Raw genomic sequence first — 17124 nt, forward strand, 5'->3', positions numbered from 1 at the left:
ATATATATATATATATATATATATATATATATATATATATATATATATAGTCTGCTACAGTCTGTCAGACAAGGCCTGATGAATGCCAATAGGCATGAAAGTACGTACTAAGCCTTTATACATTTAATTCTCTATATTTAATACTCAATATTTCATATATTCAATAAGACATTCAATACTTCATTTCATTTTACCATTTATATTATATTATATATTCCATATTCTATATCCCACATTAATTTTATAAGAATATAAATAAAACATAAAAAACAGAGTTGGAACTCTTTTAAATAATATATATATATATATATCATCATCATCATCATCATCATCATCATCATCATTTAACGTCCGCTTTCCATGCTAGCATGGGTTGGACGATTGACTGAGGACTGGTGAAACCGGATGGCAACACCAGGCTCCAATCTAAATTTGGCAGAGTTTCTACAGCTGGATGCCCTTCCTATGTATATATCTATAATTGAGTGTTTCAACCACTGACTTCCTATTCAGTCTCCATCTCCTTCTTACATCAATCACTCTTTCCTAATCACTCTGCCGTCTTGCCTATGTAATGAGGGACAGTAGTGAATCTTTCTGGACTTATTCAATTACCCACCTTGCTACCACCTGCACCTCTCTCTCTCTCTCTCACTCTTTGCTATGGTTACACAATGGACCGCCTGACTTGCCCTCATGTCGGTGGCACGTAAAACCACCCACTACACTCTCGGAGTGGTTGGCGTTAGGAAGGGCATCCAGCTGTAGAAACTCTGCCAGATCAGATTGGGGCCCGGTGCAGCCTTCTGGTTCGCCAGTCCTCAGTCAAATCGTCCAACCCATGCTAGCAGGAAAGTGGATGTTAAACGATGATGATGATGATGATGAGATTGCATCAGATTCATTAGTAGAGATGGCATCAGAACTGTTAGCATCCAACACATCCCACCAGCATCCTCCTGTACTGCTAGCCACCAATCCCTCTCCCCCAGGTTATACATTACTAACATTCAACACTTCCTTACCATCACCCAACCCTTCTTTATAATTAATTATCCATCCCTTGCTCTCTCTCTCTCTCTCTCTCTCTCAACAGTAACCACCAACCTTCTCTACAACAAACCATCACCCATCATTCTCTATTACGAGTGACCATCTCTACATTCACCACCAGCTATTTTTCTTACCAGCAGCCACGTAGCTGCCCTCAATACCTTCAGCCAATACTCTCATTAGTCCTCCCATCACTGCTTCTATTATTCACTTTTCCACTATCTTGGATGATTATATATATATATATATATGAGGATAGCTAATGAATGAGGATAGCTGCATGAAAAAGTGCCACTCCCTGACAGTTGAGGGAACCCGTGGAAGAGGTAGGCCCAGGAAGACCTGGGCTGAGGTGGTGAGGCAAGACCTTCGAACATTGGGCCTAACCGAGGCGATGGCTATTGACCGAGACCTTTGGAAATGTGCTGTGCATGAGAAGACCCAGCAAGCCAAGTGAGATCGTGCCAGGGCCCCTGGACTGGCTCTTGTGCGGGTGGCACATAAGATGTACCATCCTGAGCGTGACCGTTGCCAGTACCGCCTGACTGGCGTCGTAGGGTTTTCGAGCGAGATCGTTGCCAGTGCCCCTGGACTGGCTCTTGTGCGGGTGCAACATAAAAGACACCATTTCGAGCGTGGCCGTTTTCATGCGGGTGACACGTAAAAGCACCCACTACACTCTCTGAGTGGTTGGCATTAGGAAGGGCATCCAGCTGTAGAAACTCTGCCAAATTAGATTGGAGCCTGGTGTTGCCATCCGGTTTCACCAGTCCTCAGTCAAATCGTCCAACCCATGCTAGCATGGAAAGCGGACGTTAAACGATGATGATGATGATGATGATGATGATGATGATATATTTGTTGCTGTACTTGGGGATGGTCATATTGTCAGTTTAGCCAATAAATATATAATATAAATAAATATATACATATTTGCAAAATAAATATATATATTCTTTTATTTGTTTCAGTTATTTGACTGTGGCCATGCTGGAGCACCACCTTTAGTCGAGCAAATTGACCCCAGGACTTATTTTTTATAAGTCTAGTACTTATTCTATCATTCTTTTTTGCCTAACTGCTAAGTAACAGGGATGTAAACACACCAACATCGGTTGTCAAGCGGTGTTGTGGGGAGAAACACACACACACACACACACACAGGACAGACTTCTTTCAGTTTCCATCTAACAAATCCACTCACAAGGCTTTGGTTGGCCCGAGGCTATAGTAGAAGACACTTGCCTAAGGTGCCATGCAGTGGACTGAACCCAGAACCATGTGGTTGGTAAGCAAACTACTTACCACATAGCCATCCCTGTGCCTAAATATATATATATCATCATCATCGTTTAATGTCCGCTTTCCATGCTAGCATGGGTTGGACGATTTGACTGAGGACTGGTGAAACCGGATGGCAATACCAGGCTCCAATCTAATTTGGCAGAGTTTCTACAGCTGGATGCCCTTCCTAATGCCAACCACTCAGAGAGTGGTTGGCGTTAGGAAGGGCATCCAGCTGTAGATATATATATATATATATATATATTGCACATATATGTATGTGTGAGTGTGTGTTTGTGTCTCCTTGTCTTGACATCACATGCTAAATATAAACAAACCTTATCAGTATACAAACAGTTCATTCCTTTGCAATATTCCATAAAAACATGGCCAGCCATGTGCAGTTTGAGATCAAAAGACTAAATGAAATATTATCATGCTTGGAAACAGGTGAGGATGGCAACAGAAAGAGGTTCCACATGTAGAGAATCTTCTTCTCGGAGTGGTTGGCGTTAGGAAGGGCATCCAGCTGTAGAAACTCTGTCAAGTCAGATTGGAGGCTGGTGTTGCCATCCGGTTTCACCGGTCCTCAGTCAAATCATCCAACCCATGCTAGCATGGAAAGCGGAAGCTAAACGATGATGATGATGATGATTAATGATCATGATGATGATAATATAGATATATAATTTACCCCCATTCATATTTTTAAATTCCTTCTACTCCTCTATTTTTCTTCTCCGTCTTTCTTCTGATAAAGGACTAGTGTCTGAAACATCAAGACTCTTTCCCTTCTTTGTAAGTGTTAAACAACTTTTTGCGAAAACTTGTTCCCCCCTGTGTTATTTTTTTGTCATTTGCCTTCACATACACACACATACACAGTCATTTACACATTCCTTATAAATATAAAAATATACATCACTCGCAATCATGTATGACTTGGTAGCAACATGCACCCCACCTTTACTAACTTTGGGCAGACACAAATACCTTCTCAAACTCTGCTTGACCAATTGGAAGATTTGAGATATACCATACCAGCTAGTGGAAGAGATGGGTTATGTCCCAACACTTAACTGGAACTTTATTTTCTCAGCTCAGGATTCTGATGTGATTTGAACTCAGAACATTTAGAGCCAGAAATAAATACAAGGGTGGGCTGAAAAAGTTCATCTGAAGGATTGAAGCTAGAGTTGGGAAATCTTGCATGCATTAATTTCAACTCTTATTCTTATTAACTGCATTATTTAAGACGGTAATCGTTAGCACGCCAGACAAAGTGCTTAGCAGCATTCTATCTGTCTTTAAGTTCCAAGTTCAAATTCCATGAAGGTCAACAATTCCTTCTATCCTCCTTTTCAATCCAGAGCCTCGTTTTCATTCCAGAGCCTCGGAATGAAAACGAGGCTCTGGATTGAAAACGAATCCTTGGTTTCAATGGCTGCTGTGCATATCTGTGGCCTTGAACTGGTTGATCATCCTCCCTATTCTCCTGATTTGGCCCTATTTGGCTATCATCTGTCCCCCAACATTAAAAAAAAAAACACTTGACTCGGAACCAGTATCACAGTGATTATGATGTCATATCTGGTGCTGATAACTTTTTTGACCAACAGGGTGAAAGCTTCTTCACCAATGGGATCCAAGCACTGCAACACCGATGGAAGAAGTGTGTGCACCACAAGGGGGACTATGTTAAAAAAATAAGCCTCATTTGGTCGCATTTCATGAGAGTATCTTGAGTGGCCCATGAACTTTAAAACCAACCCTCATACTGCAAAGTAATATTTTCTGTAACTATCAAATGATTTGGTCAATTCACCAGACACAGACACACAGAGAGAAACATCTACCCACATACATACAACAAACTTGTATGCACACACGCGCACACACACACGCTGCTCAAAATCCTGCACAGGTCTCAATCATCTCACACAAACAGGCTCAATAGTATTTCAGCAGCAGCAACAATAGCAATAAATCATAAATCAAAAAAGAGATTGTGAATGTGAATTAATAAAAACAATGAAAAGTGTTCATGACATACTGTTTGTCAAACATCCATCAAACATGCCAAATGCCAAACAGTTTTTGTAAAACAAAAACAGCATTCAAACCTGTAACATGCAACTCCATACTGACACTCAGGCTTCTCTTGTTTGTTGGCATTTTTCCTCTCTTTCCTCTCCTGTTCCTCACCTCCAGTTTGAGAAACATCTTTCTCTGTCCCTTTCACATCTTCATCACAAGGATGTGAGAACTCCTTTAGATGGGAGGCATTCTTCCTGAAAGTCAGAACAGATAAATGGTTTGTTTGTTTAAGCTGGGGTAAGTTATTATAATTATGGACAAGTGTGTTTAGGAGGCAAAGTGAGTGAGAGATAGATAGATTAGATAGATAGATAGATAGATAGAGATAGATAGATAGATATAGATAGATAGATAGATAGATAGGTAGATAGATAGATATAGATAGATAGATAGATAGATAGATAGATAGATAGAGAGAGAGAGAGAGAGAGAGAGAGAGAGAAAGAAAGATAGAGGGGGAGAGAGAGGAAATAGAGAAAGCTAGAAAGAGAATAATTGAAGTAGGAGAGAAAATAAAGAAACAACAAAACAGAGAATGAAAGATAAAGAAAAGTGAGAGAGAAATAAGAGAAGTAGAGAAAGAGACTAAGAGGCACATTGAAAGAGAGAAAGAGAGAGAGAGAGAGAAGAGAGAGAGAGAGAGAGAGAGAGAGAAAGAGAGAGAGAGAGAAAGAGAGAGAGAGAAAGAGAGAGAGAGAGAGAGAAAGAGAGAGAGAGAGAGAGAGAGAGAGAAAGAGAGAGAGAGAGAGATAGAGAGCAGTGAATTAGGGAAAATTACTGAGATTAAGACAAGATCCAGTTACCTCATAGAAAAAGAAAAAGATACATACACAAATAAATAAATAAATACATAGACACGCACAGTTTGGGAGTTGTGGAGTTGTGGGGAGCATGGAGTTATCTCTTAATTGCTATTACTCCCAGGTCCAATTTGAGCCAGAATGGTAGTGCGTACCAGGGCCCCATCTATGGGTTAAATGAATTTCTCAGGGATAGAGAGTGCTCCCATTATTTTCGACAAAGCTGTAGGGAACGCAGTCCTTCTCGGAGGAAGGTACTTTTGACATAAAACTTGCAGTCACAACAGTACCGGTCATCTTGCAATGCCTGCCACTGGAAGCTGCTATGGTCACTGAGAGAGTGGCAAAAGTATTGTACAAGCTTTTGTCACTGAAATCCAATGATATACAAATGTCGCACTATTGTTTCATTTCTTGATCTGTTTTGTGGTTTATAAAATCTTATGGTGAGGGATGCATAGCATGAAAGGTCATATCCATACACATGTAAGGATGAAAGTAAATCAGAACAATCAAGCTGAATTCTGACCAGAGGAGGCAATCATGCATCCATGCTTGCACATATGTATATTTTTTGCCTTTGTGTTCTTAACCATTTCGTTACTGTATTTATTTTGAGATGCTAGTGGCACATAAAAAGCACCATTCGAGTGTAGTCGATGCCAGTATCAGCTGACTGGTCCCATACCAGTGGCATGTAAAAAGCACCATTTGAGCATGGTTGTTGCCAGTGCCGCCCGACTGGTTCCCGTGCTGGTGGCACATGAAAAGCACCATTCAAGCTTGGTCGATGCCAGTACCACCTGACTGGCCCTCGTGCTGGTGACACGTAAAAAGCACCCACTACACTCTCAGAGTGGTTGGTGTTAGGAAGGGCATCCAGCTGTAGAAATTTTGCCAAATCAGATTGGAGCTTGGTGCAGCCTTCTGGCTTGCCAGCCCTCAGTCAAACCGTCCAACTCATGCCAGCATGGAAAGCGGACGTTAAACAGCAGTGATGATAGTGATGATGATGCTCTGTGATTCGTCCAATTAATTTTAAATATAACAAAGAATTTAGTAAAATAACTTAGTTATCACTGAGCTTGTGTTAGGAAAATAAATTGTGACTAAGGTTTGGTGGAAGATTTTAATTCAGAACTTATGAAAACAAGGTCATTTGGCAAAAGCTGAATACTCATACCTCATCTTCAACAGGAGAATCCATCATGTATGTATGCATGCATGCATGTAGGCATACATGTATGTATGTAAATAGCACTGTTAAATGCAGTGCAGCACAACCAAATACTATGCACCGCTACCACCATAACGTTTCCCCCACTACCATCATCATCAGAATATGCTCTCTTGTACTACCACCATCAACGTGTTTCCCAATCACCTACGCCACCATCACCGTCTCTACAACATGTTCACTACCAATTATAGAACCATTTACAACAGAAGAGACAACAAAACCAGAGACAGCCCCTACATACCTGAAACACTTGTCTCCATATTGACACGGAACTCTTTCTTTTTTCTCGGCTCCAGCTTTCTTGCTTGAATCCTCTTCCTCTTCTTCCTCCTCCACCTCCTCCTCTTCTCCTTCTTCCTCTTCCTCTTCTTCCTCTCCTTCCTCCTCCTCTTTTTGTGCACGAGCCGCAGCCCTTCTTCGACTCGGTCTAGGAATGTATGAGTCCAGCTCTTCGTCAGAATCTTCGTCACAGTTCCTTCGCCTTCGTCGTTTCCGTCCTACATTTTTTCCAGGGCCTCTTGGTTTCAGCGACAATTTCTTTGGACTGCCCCGACCTTTACCCTACAAAATCAAAAACAATAGAATTATTATATAAGGACCACTGATGAGGTCACAGAAGTGTGACGAAAGAACTCTGGCTGAAATAGGATTAATGTAATGTAATGTAATATAAAGCTGAAGCAAATTAACACCAAATATACAGTGCATGTGTTTTTATTGGCTAAACTGGCAATATGACCATCCCCAAATACAACAACAATACAATTATTTTCTTAACAAAAACAGAAAGGAATGGAGAAAGTATCAACAACCTTCTGGATTATTAGATGCTTATCAAACCAAAGAGAGAGACTCTAAGTGGTTGCTTTTGGCGAGATTTAATGCAGATTCTCTGCTCAACTTTCTGTCATGTTCAATGTGACAATCACACACTACACAGGTTCCTTTCGAGCACTGCTGTAAACAGCGGAAGTAAGCTAGAACGTTAAAACTTAGTGCATATGCACAGGAGAGTTTCAGGTCGATCTGTGTCAAGTAGCTTTACCCTGCGTGCTTTAGCTTTGTTACTATGGCAACAGTCCGGATACTTATTGATCAGACCATATATATATATATATAATATATATATCATCATCATCATCATCATCGTTTAACGTCCGCTTTCCATGCTAGCATGGGTTGGACGATTTGACTGAGGACTGGTGAAACCGGATGGCAACACCAGGCTCCAATCTAATTTGGCAGAGTTTCTACAGCTGGATGCCCTTCCTAACGCCAACCACTCAGAGAGTGTAGTGGGTGCTTTTACGTGTCACCCGCACGAAAACGGCCATGCTCGAAATGGTGTCTTTTATGTGCCACCCGCACAAGCCAGTCCAGGGGCACTGGCAACGATCTCACTCGAAAATCCTACGGGAGCCAGTCAGGCGGTACTGGCAACGGCCACGCTCAAAATGGTGCATCTCATGTGCCACCCGCACAAGAGCCAGTCCAGGGGCACTGGCAACGATCTTACTTGGCTTGCCGGGTCTTCTCATGCACAGCACATTTCCAAAGGTCTCGGTCAGTAGTCATCGCCTCGGTGAGGCCCAATGTACGAAGGTCTTGCCTCACCACCTCAGCCCAGGTCTTCCTGGGCCTACCTCTTCCACGGGTTCCCTCAACTGTTAGGGTGTGGCACTTTTTCACACAGCTATCCTCATCCATTCTCACCACATGTCCATACCAGCGCAATCGTCTCTCTTGCACACCACAACTGATGCTTCTAATGTTCAGCTTTTCTTTCAAGATACTTACACTCTGACGGGTATTCACATTGACATTACACATCCAACGGAGCATACTGGCTTCATTCCTTGCGAGCTTACGTATGTCCTCAGCAGTTACAGCCCATGTTTCACTGCCATGTAGCATCGCTGTTCGTACGCATGCGTCATACAGTCTGCCTTTTACTCTGAGTGAGAGTCCCTTTGTCGCCAGCAGGGGTAAGAGCTCTCTAAACTTTGCCCAGGCTATTCTTATTCTAGCAGCTACACTTTCAGCGCACCCACCCCCACTACTAACTTGGTCACCCAGATAGCGGAAGCTATCGACTACCTCTAGTTTTTCACCCTGGAATGAGATAGAAGTTGTTTCCTGTTTGTTTACAGTCTTTATTGCACCTGAACATCTGCCACAAACAAAAACTAACTTGCCTTTGATGTTGCTGCACCTCTTATGTGTCCATAGCTTGCACCGGGTACATCTTATAGAGTTACTACCTACTCCTTTTCTACATACTGAGCAGGGCCATCTACCTGAAGGGGTTTGTGTTTTATCTACCTTCCTACTTATTAGGATTTTGGTTTTAGCTAGGTTGACTCTAAGGCCCTTCAATTCTAGACCTTGCTTCCACACCTGAAACTTCTCCTCTAGTTCTGATAGTGACTCTGCAATTAGGGCAAGGTCATCAGCATAGAGGAGCTCCCAGGAGCAACCTGTCTTGAACTCCTCTGTGATTGCCTGGAGGACTATGATAAATAAGAGGGGGCTGAGGACGGAACCTTGGTGGACCCCTACCTCTACCCGGAATTCATTGCTGTACTCATTTCCCACCCTCACCTTACTGGCAGCATCTCTGTACATGGCTCGCACAGCTCTCACTAACCATTCTTCTATCCCAAGTTTCCTCATTGACCACCAGATAAGGGATCGGGGGACCCTGTCAAAGGCTTTCTCCATGTCAACGAAAGCCAGGTACAGAGGTTTATCCTTAGCTAGGTATTTCTCCTGCAGCTGTCTCACTAGAAATAAGGTATCAGTGGTGCTTTTACCTGGCACGAACCCAAACTGCATCTCATCTAAATTGATTCGCTCCCTAATTAGTTGGGCTATGACCCTCTCTGTAACTTTCATAACCTGATCTAACAGCTTGATGCCTCTGTAATTATTTGTATCTAAAGCGTCACCTTTACCTTTGTAGCACCCACAAATCTGGTCGGTGGCTTTCAACAGGTTGTCCCGCAGAAATCTCCAATTGTCTTCCACGTTGTATGATGCTATATCCCCTTCTATTTCGTTAAATGCTTCAAGTAACTTGTCTCTAAGTCTCTGTCCATTTGCAGGGTCTTTAAGCTTCCACACCCTTCTCCTCCAAGCCGGTCTAATTCTGGGCACCCATTTTGCCTTGATCCCAAAGTCGCTAACTACTAATCTATGTTGTGGGGTACATTCTTCGCCAGGGTAGGTTTTGGCATTTATAAGCCGCCCTCTTTCCCTATTTCTGGCGAGGATGTAGTCGATTTGGCTAGAGTGTCTGCCGGAGTGGTAGGTGACTAGGTGACTGGCAGGTTTCCTGAAGTTGGTATTGCAGACCATAATCTCAACTGTTGGTTCAAGCTTTATCCTTGTGAACTCAAGCAAAATAGACTACACCACTCACCAAAACCCTGGCCAGCTACAAATTTTATACTAGACTAGACACATTATCTAATAGAGTCGCTGGCATTAAGAACAAGTATTGCTTAGTTTATCCAACTTACACTATGGGGAAGATAGAAATAAGAAAATAAACAAAGTAAATAAAATAAACCAACAAATTTCTATGTGGAGACACTTACTCGTCCTCGACTAGTGCCTCTCTTCTTTTCCCAGTCACTGCCTGAATCATCATCATCCCAAGCAATAAAATCTTCATCGTTTTCATCATCATCATCATCTTCTTTATATGTCCTGCGCCGATATCTTAGATCATCATCACTGTATTCATCTCCAATAACGAAGTCATCAACTGAAATAAAAAATAAATTGTAAAAGGCAATGGTAATGCAATAATAGTGTAGGACTGTTGTTGCTATTTTGGGTGAAGATAAACAAGTCTTCCATAGATAGAGTTGAAGTCAGAAGTCTTGGCATATAAGATGCATTTTTTCCAAAAAGAGTCTCCAAATATCACCCTGGGACCTATATGTGAACTTGGACCTCCCATAAGCTTTAATGCACTACAAATTATTTTCTTGAATATACACTGCTGAAATCAGAGTGCATTTCTGATGCCCATGCATCTTTTATGGCATCGAATAATTGGAATCAATACTATTTTAATACAAAGGATCTAAGATTTTAATTTCATCATCAATTTACCTTTTCATATCCACAATCTCTAGCGGGAGCAAAGGCTACTGGAACCCTGCCACAATACACTACAACATCATCCCTAAAACATTATTTTCCTCATCCAATCTTGAGAAACACAAACAACATATAAACATAAAAACAGCTACAATATAAATAGCCTAACTCTCCTGAATCACCATGAAAGGGAAAGATACCACCAGAAACAAGTACAAGAGACTGTGCTCTGACCATGTTGGCTCCTGCTACCACTGTGCTCACCACCAGACAGACAAAAATAGACTACAATGTGAAGGAAACATGTCCAGACTGCTACACTGCATTCTACAAAATATACTGCTTCACATGAGAATATATAGTTTAAAGCTTAGCTACATAAAAATATGCCATGTCTGACTGACTACCTTGAGCAAGGGTTGTGGGATAGAGGCTGCTACACAACAACTATCTGAATACAACAACATCCAAATCTGTTATTTTATACACTTCATATATCTTTCATTACTTTGATGAGGAACCTGATCAACTCAGTTATTTTGGCGCCTTAAGACGATCTGAAACACAAATGTTTCTGTTTACTTTGGTGAACTGAAATACCCACAGAACATACTTAGCTAGACTCGAGCATTGAGATCGAAGTATTTCAACCATTAACATACTACAGAGATGCTGACAGAATTCAAACCACTAAACAGCACAACTATACACACACACGCACACTAACATGATGAAGATTCCTGGTAGTCCTGTAGACAAAACATTTACTTCTATAAATAACTATTATATATCAACAGATACAAATGGAACCAATTTACCAATTATATAGCCTGTCAACTATCTTACTTTCTTTTCTGGTCATTATTGTTAAACCACAAATCAATGATCAAAGGCAATCCAGTTTTGACCACCTCAATTTTTTTACCAGTGTGTAAGACTGATATAGTCTAATATAGTCTTAATTAGGATTGTAAATGTGTGGCTTAAGAGAAATTCAGCTGCCATTTCTAGCAGGTTGAATGACAGCATAGAGGCTCCGTTGTTTGCTCATCTCGCATACATGAGGCTCTTCACATACACACACACTATGCTCAAACAACAATAAAGACTGTTCAGATACTTCAATATTTGGTGTTTTCAGTTCTTTAAAAGCAAACTAGATTTACCATAACTGTTTCTCTTTGCTGCAGCTGCTCTTGATGGCCGTCGAGCAGGTGGAGATGATTCACTACTCCCAGCTTCTTCTACCTCTGCTTTCGCTGCACGCCTCCGTCTCTTTGGCGTTTTCACCTCATCTATATCCTCATCAGACTCTACATATTTTGGCTTGTTTTTCTTTGGAGGTCGACCACGTCCTGAGTCAGAACAAAAACAAATAGATACACATATTTAAATTTGTTATTGCTTATAATGTTTTACTTCAAGTAAAACCCTGACTAAACAGATCTACGTTCAAAGATATTACAGCCATGATGTCAGAATGAGTGTGATGGTTTTGGTTGGAACAGATTTTTTTTTTTTTTGGAAGTGGGGTGGGATATTTCTAACAGCTGGACATCTATCCTACTGTTAACTACTCAACTATGAAACCTATTATATGCTCAAACGAATTAACTGGAGAAAACAGAGTTATGTACCTTGCTCGAAGTCACAACACAGTTACGTTAGGATTCCTGATCAAGTCCAGCGCCTTAACCAAACAATGGGCCTTGCAATTTTTTTTTTTTTCTTTTAAATATAGTATTTCTAAAAGTGGATGGTTTACACATCATACATAAGTAATAGAATTCAAACAATAACAGAATTTATACATTAAGAATGACATTCTGCTGGACAGTAACACAGATGTTAGACCTGTTGAAACATAAGTAATTGGCAGTAGAATGCTTTCATTAGTTTCTCAATAAAAAGGTTACCCATCAGTGTAATATGACAGTTTTTGTTTTTGTTATCCCACCTGTTGCTTGTCTGAGGTGAAGCATGTCGAAGGAAACATGTATTGAGAGTCTAGAGAGTCTACATTGGAGTCTAGAGGAGAAAATACTTATTGGACATTACTTCCATTGCTCACAATGAGGAGTTGTACAAAAGTACGAGGGGGTGCTGAAAAGTTCCTGACTTAAAGAAAAATATAGGCAGATCAGTTAATTATGATTTTATTCAACATATTCCCACTCTTGGAGTGGTTGGCATTAGGAAGGGCATCCAGCTGTAGAAACTCTGTCAGATCAGATTGGAGCCTGGTGCAGCCTTCTGGCTTGCCAGTCCTCAGTCAAATCGTCCAACCCATGCTAGCATGGAAAGTGGACATTAAACGATGATGATGATGATGATGATTCCCCCTCTCAGATTCACACACTGATTGCAGTGGCCCTTCAGTTTTTCTAAGCCCTGTAAAAGAACTCAGAAGGTTGGACCTCCAACCAAACCTTTTGCAATGACCTTAAAACCAGGAACTTTTCAGCACCTCCTTGTATTTATAGCTAGATAGGGTCAGCCAGCATGAGCAAAGCAAGTGATTTTAGTAATAAATAATACACAGTGCCAGTGCTGACATGTAAAATGTTTACACTTATGGCTTGTCAAAAAACATCCTGCTATATCAGTCAGCTCAACTTATTTCTATTTTATATAAATTTCATGAAGCGTTATCAAAGATATTATGAGATAAACAGGAAGTCACATGTCACTGCTATAGTTTCCTCCTTTTGGAATCGACATCTCCTGTGAATTACAGAGTCAATGTTCAAAACTCACTGAGCTACTAGGACAACACTAAAAACTTCCTCTTCATGTAGTGTTTCAAAAGATACATTGAAATGGTTTCACACTGGCTTCTCCAAACCCACTGAAGGTTTTCAGCCAGCAATTCAAGTTAACAACCAAAACACTCATCAATCATACAATCCCCTTGATGCATGCAGATGGTTCCAGTTGATGCAATCAATGGAACAGCCTGCTTGTGAAATTAACAAGCGAGTGGTTGAGTACTCCACAGACACACGTACCCTTAATGTAGTTCCCAGGGAGATTCAGTGTGACACAGAATGTGTCACACTTTTACCAGCTGGAGCAACATGAAATAAAGTGTCTTGCTCAAGGACACAACATGCCACCAGAAATCAAATTCATGCCCTTACAACTGAATACCCCAACCTCTAAATCACATGTGACTTACTGGATATGGCTGACTTTATTTCACGTTGCTCCAGTCCACTCAGCTGGCAAAAATGAGTTGTACCTGTATTTCAAAGGGCCAGCCTTGTCACACCTGTGTCATGCTGAATCTCCCTGAGAACTATGTTACGGGTATGTGTGTCTGCAGAGTGCTCAGCTTCTTGCAAATTCATTTCACAAGCAGGCTGTTCCATTGATTAAACCAACTGGAACTCTCATTATTGTAACCATTGGAAAGCCAGTTTCTTTTCTTTCTCTCTTTTTTGCTTTTGCCTTTTTTGATACAAGCAACAAAGGACTGTCATCTCTTCACAACAATAATTTATAGTATTTACATTATTTACATTTGACGGATATTTGTCCTCATCAAGTTTCAGTGATTAAAGACAATAAAAGATAACAAACCTCCACTTCGTGTGTTTGCCTTTTGTGGTTTTTCTTTCTGTTCAGGTGTTTCTGTGGTAGGTGTCTCACTTGTGTTATCTGCTGCTTCAGAAAGTTTTCGTTTTTTGGAGTTGGCAGCATCAGATGATTCTTTCTTGGTGTCTTCTTTGGATGTCGGGCTGGCTTTTTCTTCCTGAAACACACACAAAATGGTATAATGTCATGGTGTCATGGTTACAGTACAGGAAGAATATTCATCATCACGAACAAGTGAATTTTGGAAGAGGAGCCTTGCAAGTCTACTAGATAAATGGAAGAGCATTGTCTACCAGATAAATAGAAGAGCATTGTCTACCAGATAGATGGAAGAGCATTGTAGAAAATGAAGGAGAGTACATTTTAGATTAAAAAAGAACTTTGCTTATCTTAATTTTGAAAAATAAAAGAAGTATAACAAAAACCGCATTATTTAAGGGATGACCCAATACTTTGGGTTAAAAAAGTTCTCCAACCCCTGCTCTAAAGTCAAGCTGTCTTTGATGAAACACATCTTAGGGTGATGAAAAAAAAAGAAAAAAAGTTCATAGGCGCAGGAGTGGCTGTGTGGTAAGTAGCTTGCTTACCGACCACATGGTTCCGGGTTCAGTCCCACTGCGTGGCACCTTGGGTGTCTTCTACTATAGGGCCGACCAAAGCCTTGTGAGTGGATTTGGTAGACAGAAACTGAAAGAAGCTCGTCATGTATATGTATGTGTGTGTGTATGTTTGTATGTCTGTGTTTGTCCCCCCAACATCGCTTGACAACCGATGGTAGTGTGTTTATGTCCCTGTAACTTAGCAGTTCGGCAAAAGAGACCGATAGAATAAGTACTAGGCTTCCAAAGAATAAGCCCTGCGGTCGATTAGCTCGACTAAAGGCGGTGCTCCAGCATGGCCACAGTCAAATGACTGAAACAAGTAAAAGAGTAAAAGAGTAGACAGGAAAATAATACACACCTGTTTTACTGCTGTATTACTGTTGTCTTTAGTTGCTGCAGCTTCAGGTGATGTCTCTTTGGAAGCTTCTGTAGCTACAAAGAAAAAAAAAACATTGACTTTAATAACAGTAAACCAATATGATACAAGATAAATCTGGTGTAAAGGCAGTGGAAATAAATACGACAATGGTGTGGAAGATGAATAAATTATAAAATGTTTTGCAAGGTGCGTATATATGTTTGTGTGTCTGTGTTTGTCCCCACCAGCATCACTTGACAACTGATGGTGGTGTGTTTACACCCCCGTAACTTAGCGGTCCGGCAAAAGAGACCGATAGAATAAGTACTAGGCTTACAAAGAATAAGTCCTGGGGGTCGATTTGCTCGACTAAAGGCAGTGCTCCAGCATGGCCACAGTCAAATGACTGAAACAAGTAAAAGAGTAAAACAGAGAGTAAAGTGCAAGTGCTGCTTGTCTGATATCAAATAGTTCTGAATTTAGAGATTGGTATGAGAAGCTGATAAAAAGCTAAACAAATGTGTACATGAGAAATTTTAAGCAACACACCACAGAACAGTTAAATTTAAAACACTGTATAAAAGAATGTATATATTCAGACATACATGTTCTCTCTAGAGATTATAATCTCAAAATTATTTTAGATCAAGGTTAAATGTTTAATTACAAATTACTAATGCTGAGCAACAGAAAACAAATTTATATTTAAGTGAAAGAGAGAGGAATGAATGAGCAAACATTCAAAAGTGTGGTGACACTATGAAATTTGTTGTTGGCACTGCGTCGCTTACGACGTTGAGGGTTCCAGTTGATCCGATCAATGGAACAGCCTGCTCGTGAAATTAACGTGCAAGTGGCTGAGCACTCCACAGACACGTTTGTACATCTGAGCTGAATTTATATTATATATTGCTTTGACTCCAGTCATAAGGATTAAATATGACATTTTCACAATTTCACAGTTGTCATAAAGAATGTCTCTTGCAATTTATTGGATTGCTGGAGATACTGTGGGCAATTGATTACATCTTTTTGAAGCAAGGCAGGTGTGGTTGTGCGGTAAGAAACTTGCTATGCATCCACATGGTTTAGGGTTCAGTCCCATTGCACGGCACCTTGGGCAAGTGTCTGCTACTATAACCTTACGTCAACTAAAGCCTTGTGAGTGGATTTGGTAGGCACAAATGTGTGTGTCTTTATGTCAGTGTTGATGTGGTTATGTTTGGCAAGAGAGACTGATAGAATAAGTACCAGGCTTAACAAAAATAAGTATTAGGGTTGATTAATTAATTAATTCAACTAAAAGTTCTTCGAGGTGATGCACCAGCATGGCTGCAGTCTAATGGGTGAAACAAGTAAAAAGTATAAGATAAAAGACAGTTGGTCAAAGCTCATCACAAAGCAAGCTATATTGAATGATTTACGACAGTATGTAGTTAATGAAATATCCCTCACTTATAGAATGCAACCTACTATTTCTGGCAGTGAATTGTACCTTACTATGATCCCCATACATTTAAATGGACTGCATTCTCAAAGAGTATTTACTAGAGACAGACATCAAGAAGCCAGCATTCTTAATATAGTCATCTGTGGCTTTCACTTATGAGGTACAAACATTGAAATAGAACTTACAAATAGTGCTGATATTATAATAATAATAATAATAATAATCATCATCATCATCATCATTTAACGTCCGCTTTCCATGCTAGCATGGGTTGGACGATATGACGAAGGACTGGTGAAACCGGATGGCAACACCAGGCTCCAATCTAAATTTGGCAGAGTTTCTACAGCTGGATGCCCTTCCTAACGCCAACCACTCAGAGAGTGTAGTAGGTGCTTTTACGTGTCACCTGCACGAAGACCAGTCAGGCGATACTGGCAACGGCCATGCTCGAAATGGTGTCTTTTATGTGCCACCCGCACAAGCCAGTCCAGGGTCACTGGCAACGATCTCGCTCGAAAATCCTACGGAGG

General features: G+C 40.7%; 1 protein-coding gene across 3 annotated transcripts in view; it reads right to left on the reverse strand.

The window, feature by feature from the left end:
- LOC106880547 (uncharacterized) overlaps window positions 1-17124 on the reverse strand; it is a 91292-nt gene that overhangs the window by 16124 nt on the left and 58044 nt on the right. The window contains exons 5-10 of one of the 3 annotated variants that reach the window (XM_089351516.1): window positions 15142-15215; window positions 14167-14338; window positions 11751-11939; window positions 10074-10243; window positions 6716-7035; window positions 4461-4628 (exon numbers count right to left, since the gene is read on the reverse strand). In XM_089351516.1, the coding sequence (XP_089207642.1) occupies window positions 4461-4628; window positions 6716-7035; window positions 10074-10243; window positions 11751-11939; window positions 14167-14338; window positions 15142-15215 (1093 nt within the window). The remainder of the gene's footprint in view (window positions 1-4460; window positions 4629-6715; window positions 7036-10073; window positions 10244-11750; window positions 11940-14166; window positions 14339-15141; window positions 15216-17124) is intronic. The other 2 variants (XM_089351518.1, XM_089351517.1) reach the window with 2 other exon arrangements.

The sequence above is a fragment of the Octopus bimaculoides genome, chromosome 4 (assembly GCF_046866305.1).
Source record: "Octopus bimaculoides isolate indiv1 chromosome 4, ASM4686630v1, whole genome shotgun sequence".
Taxonomy (NCBI): Eukaryota; Metazoa; Mollusca; class Cephalopoda; order Octopoda; family Octopodidae; genus Octopus; species Octopus bimaculoides.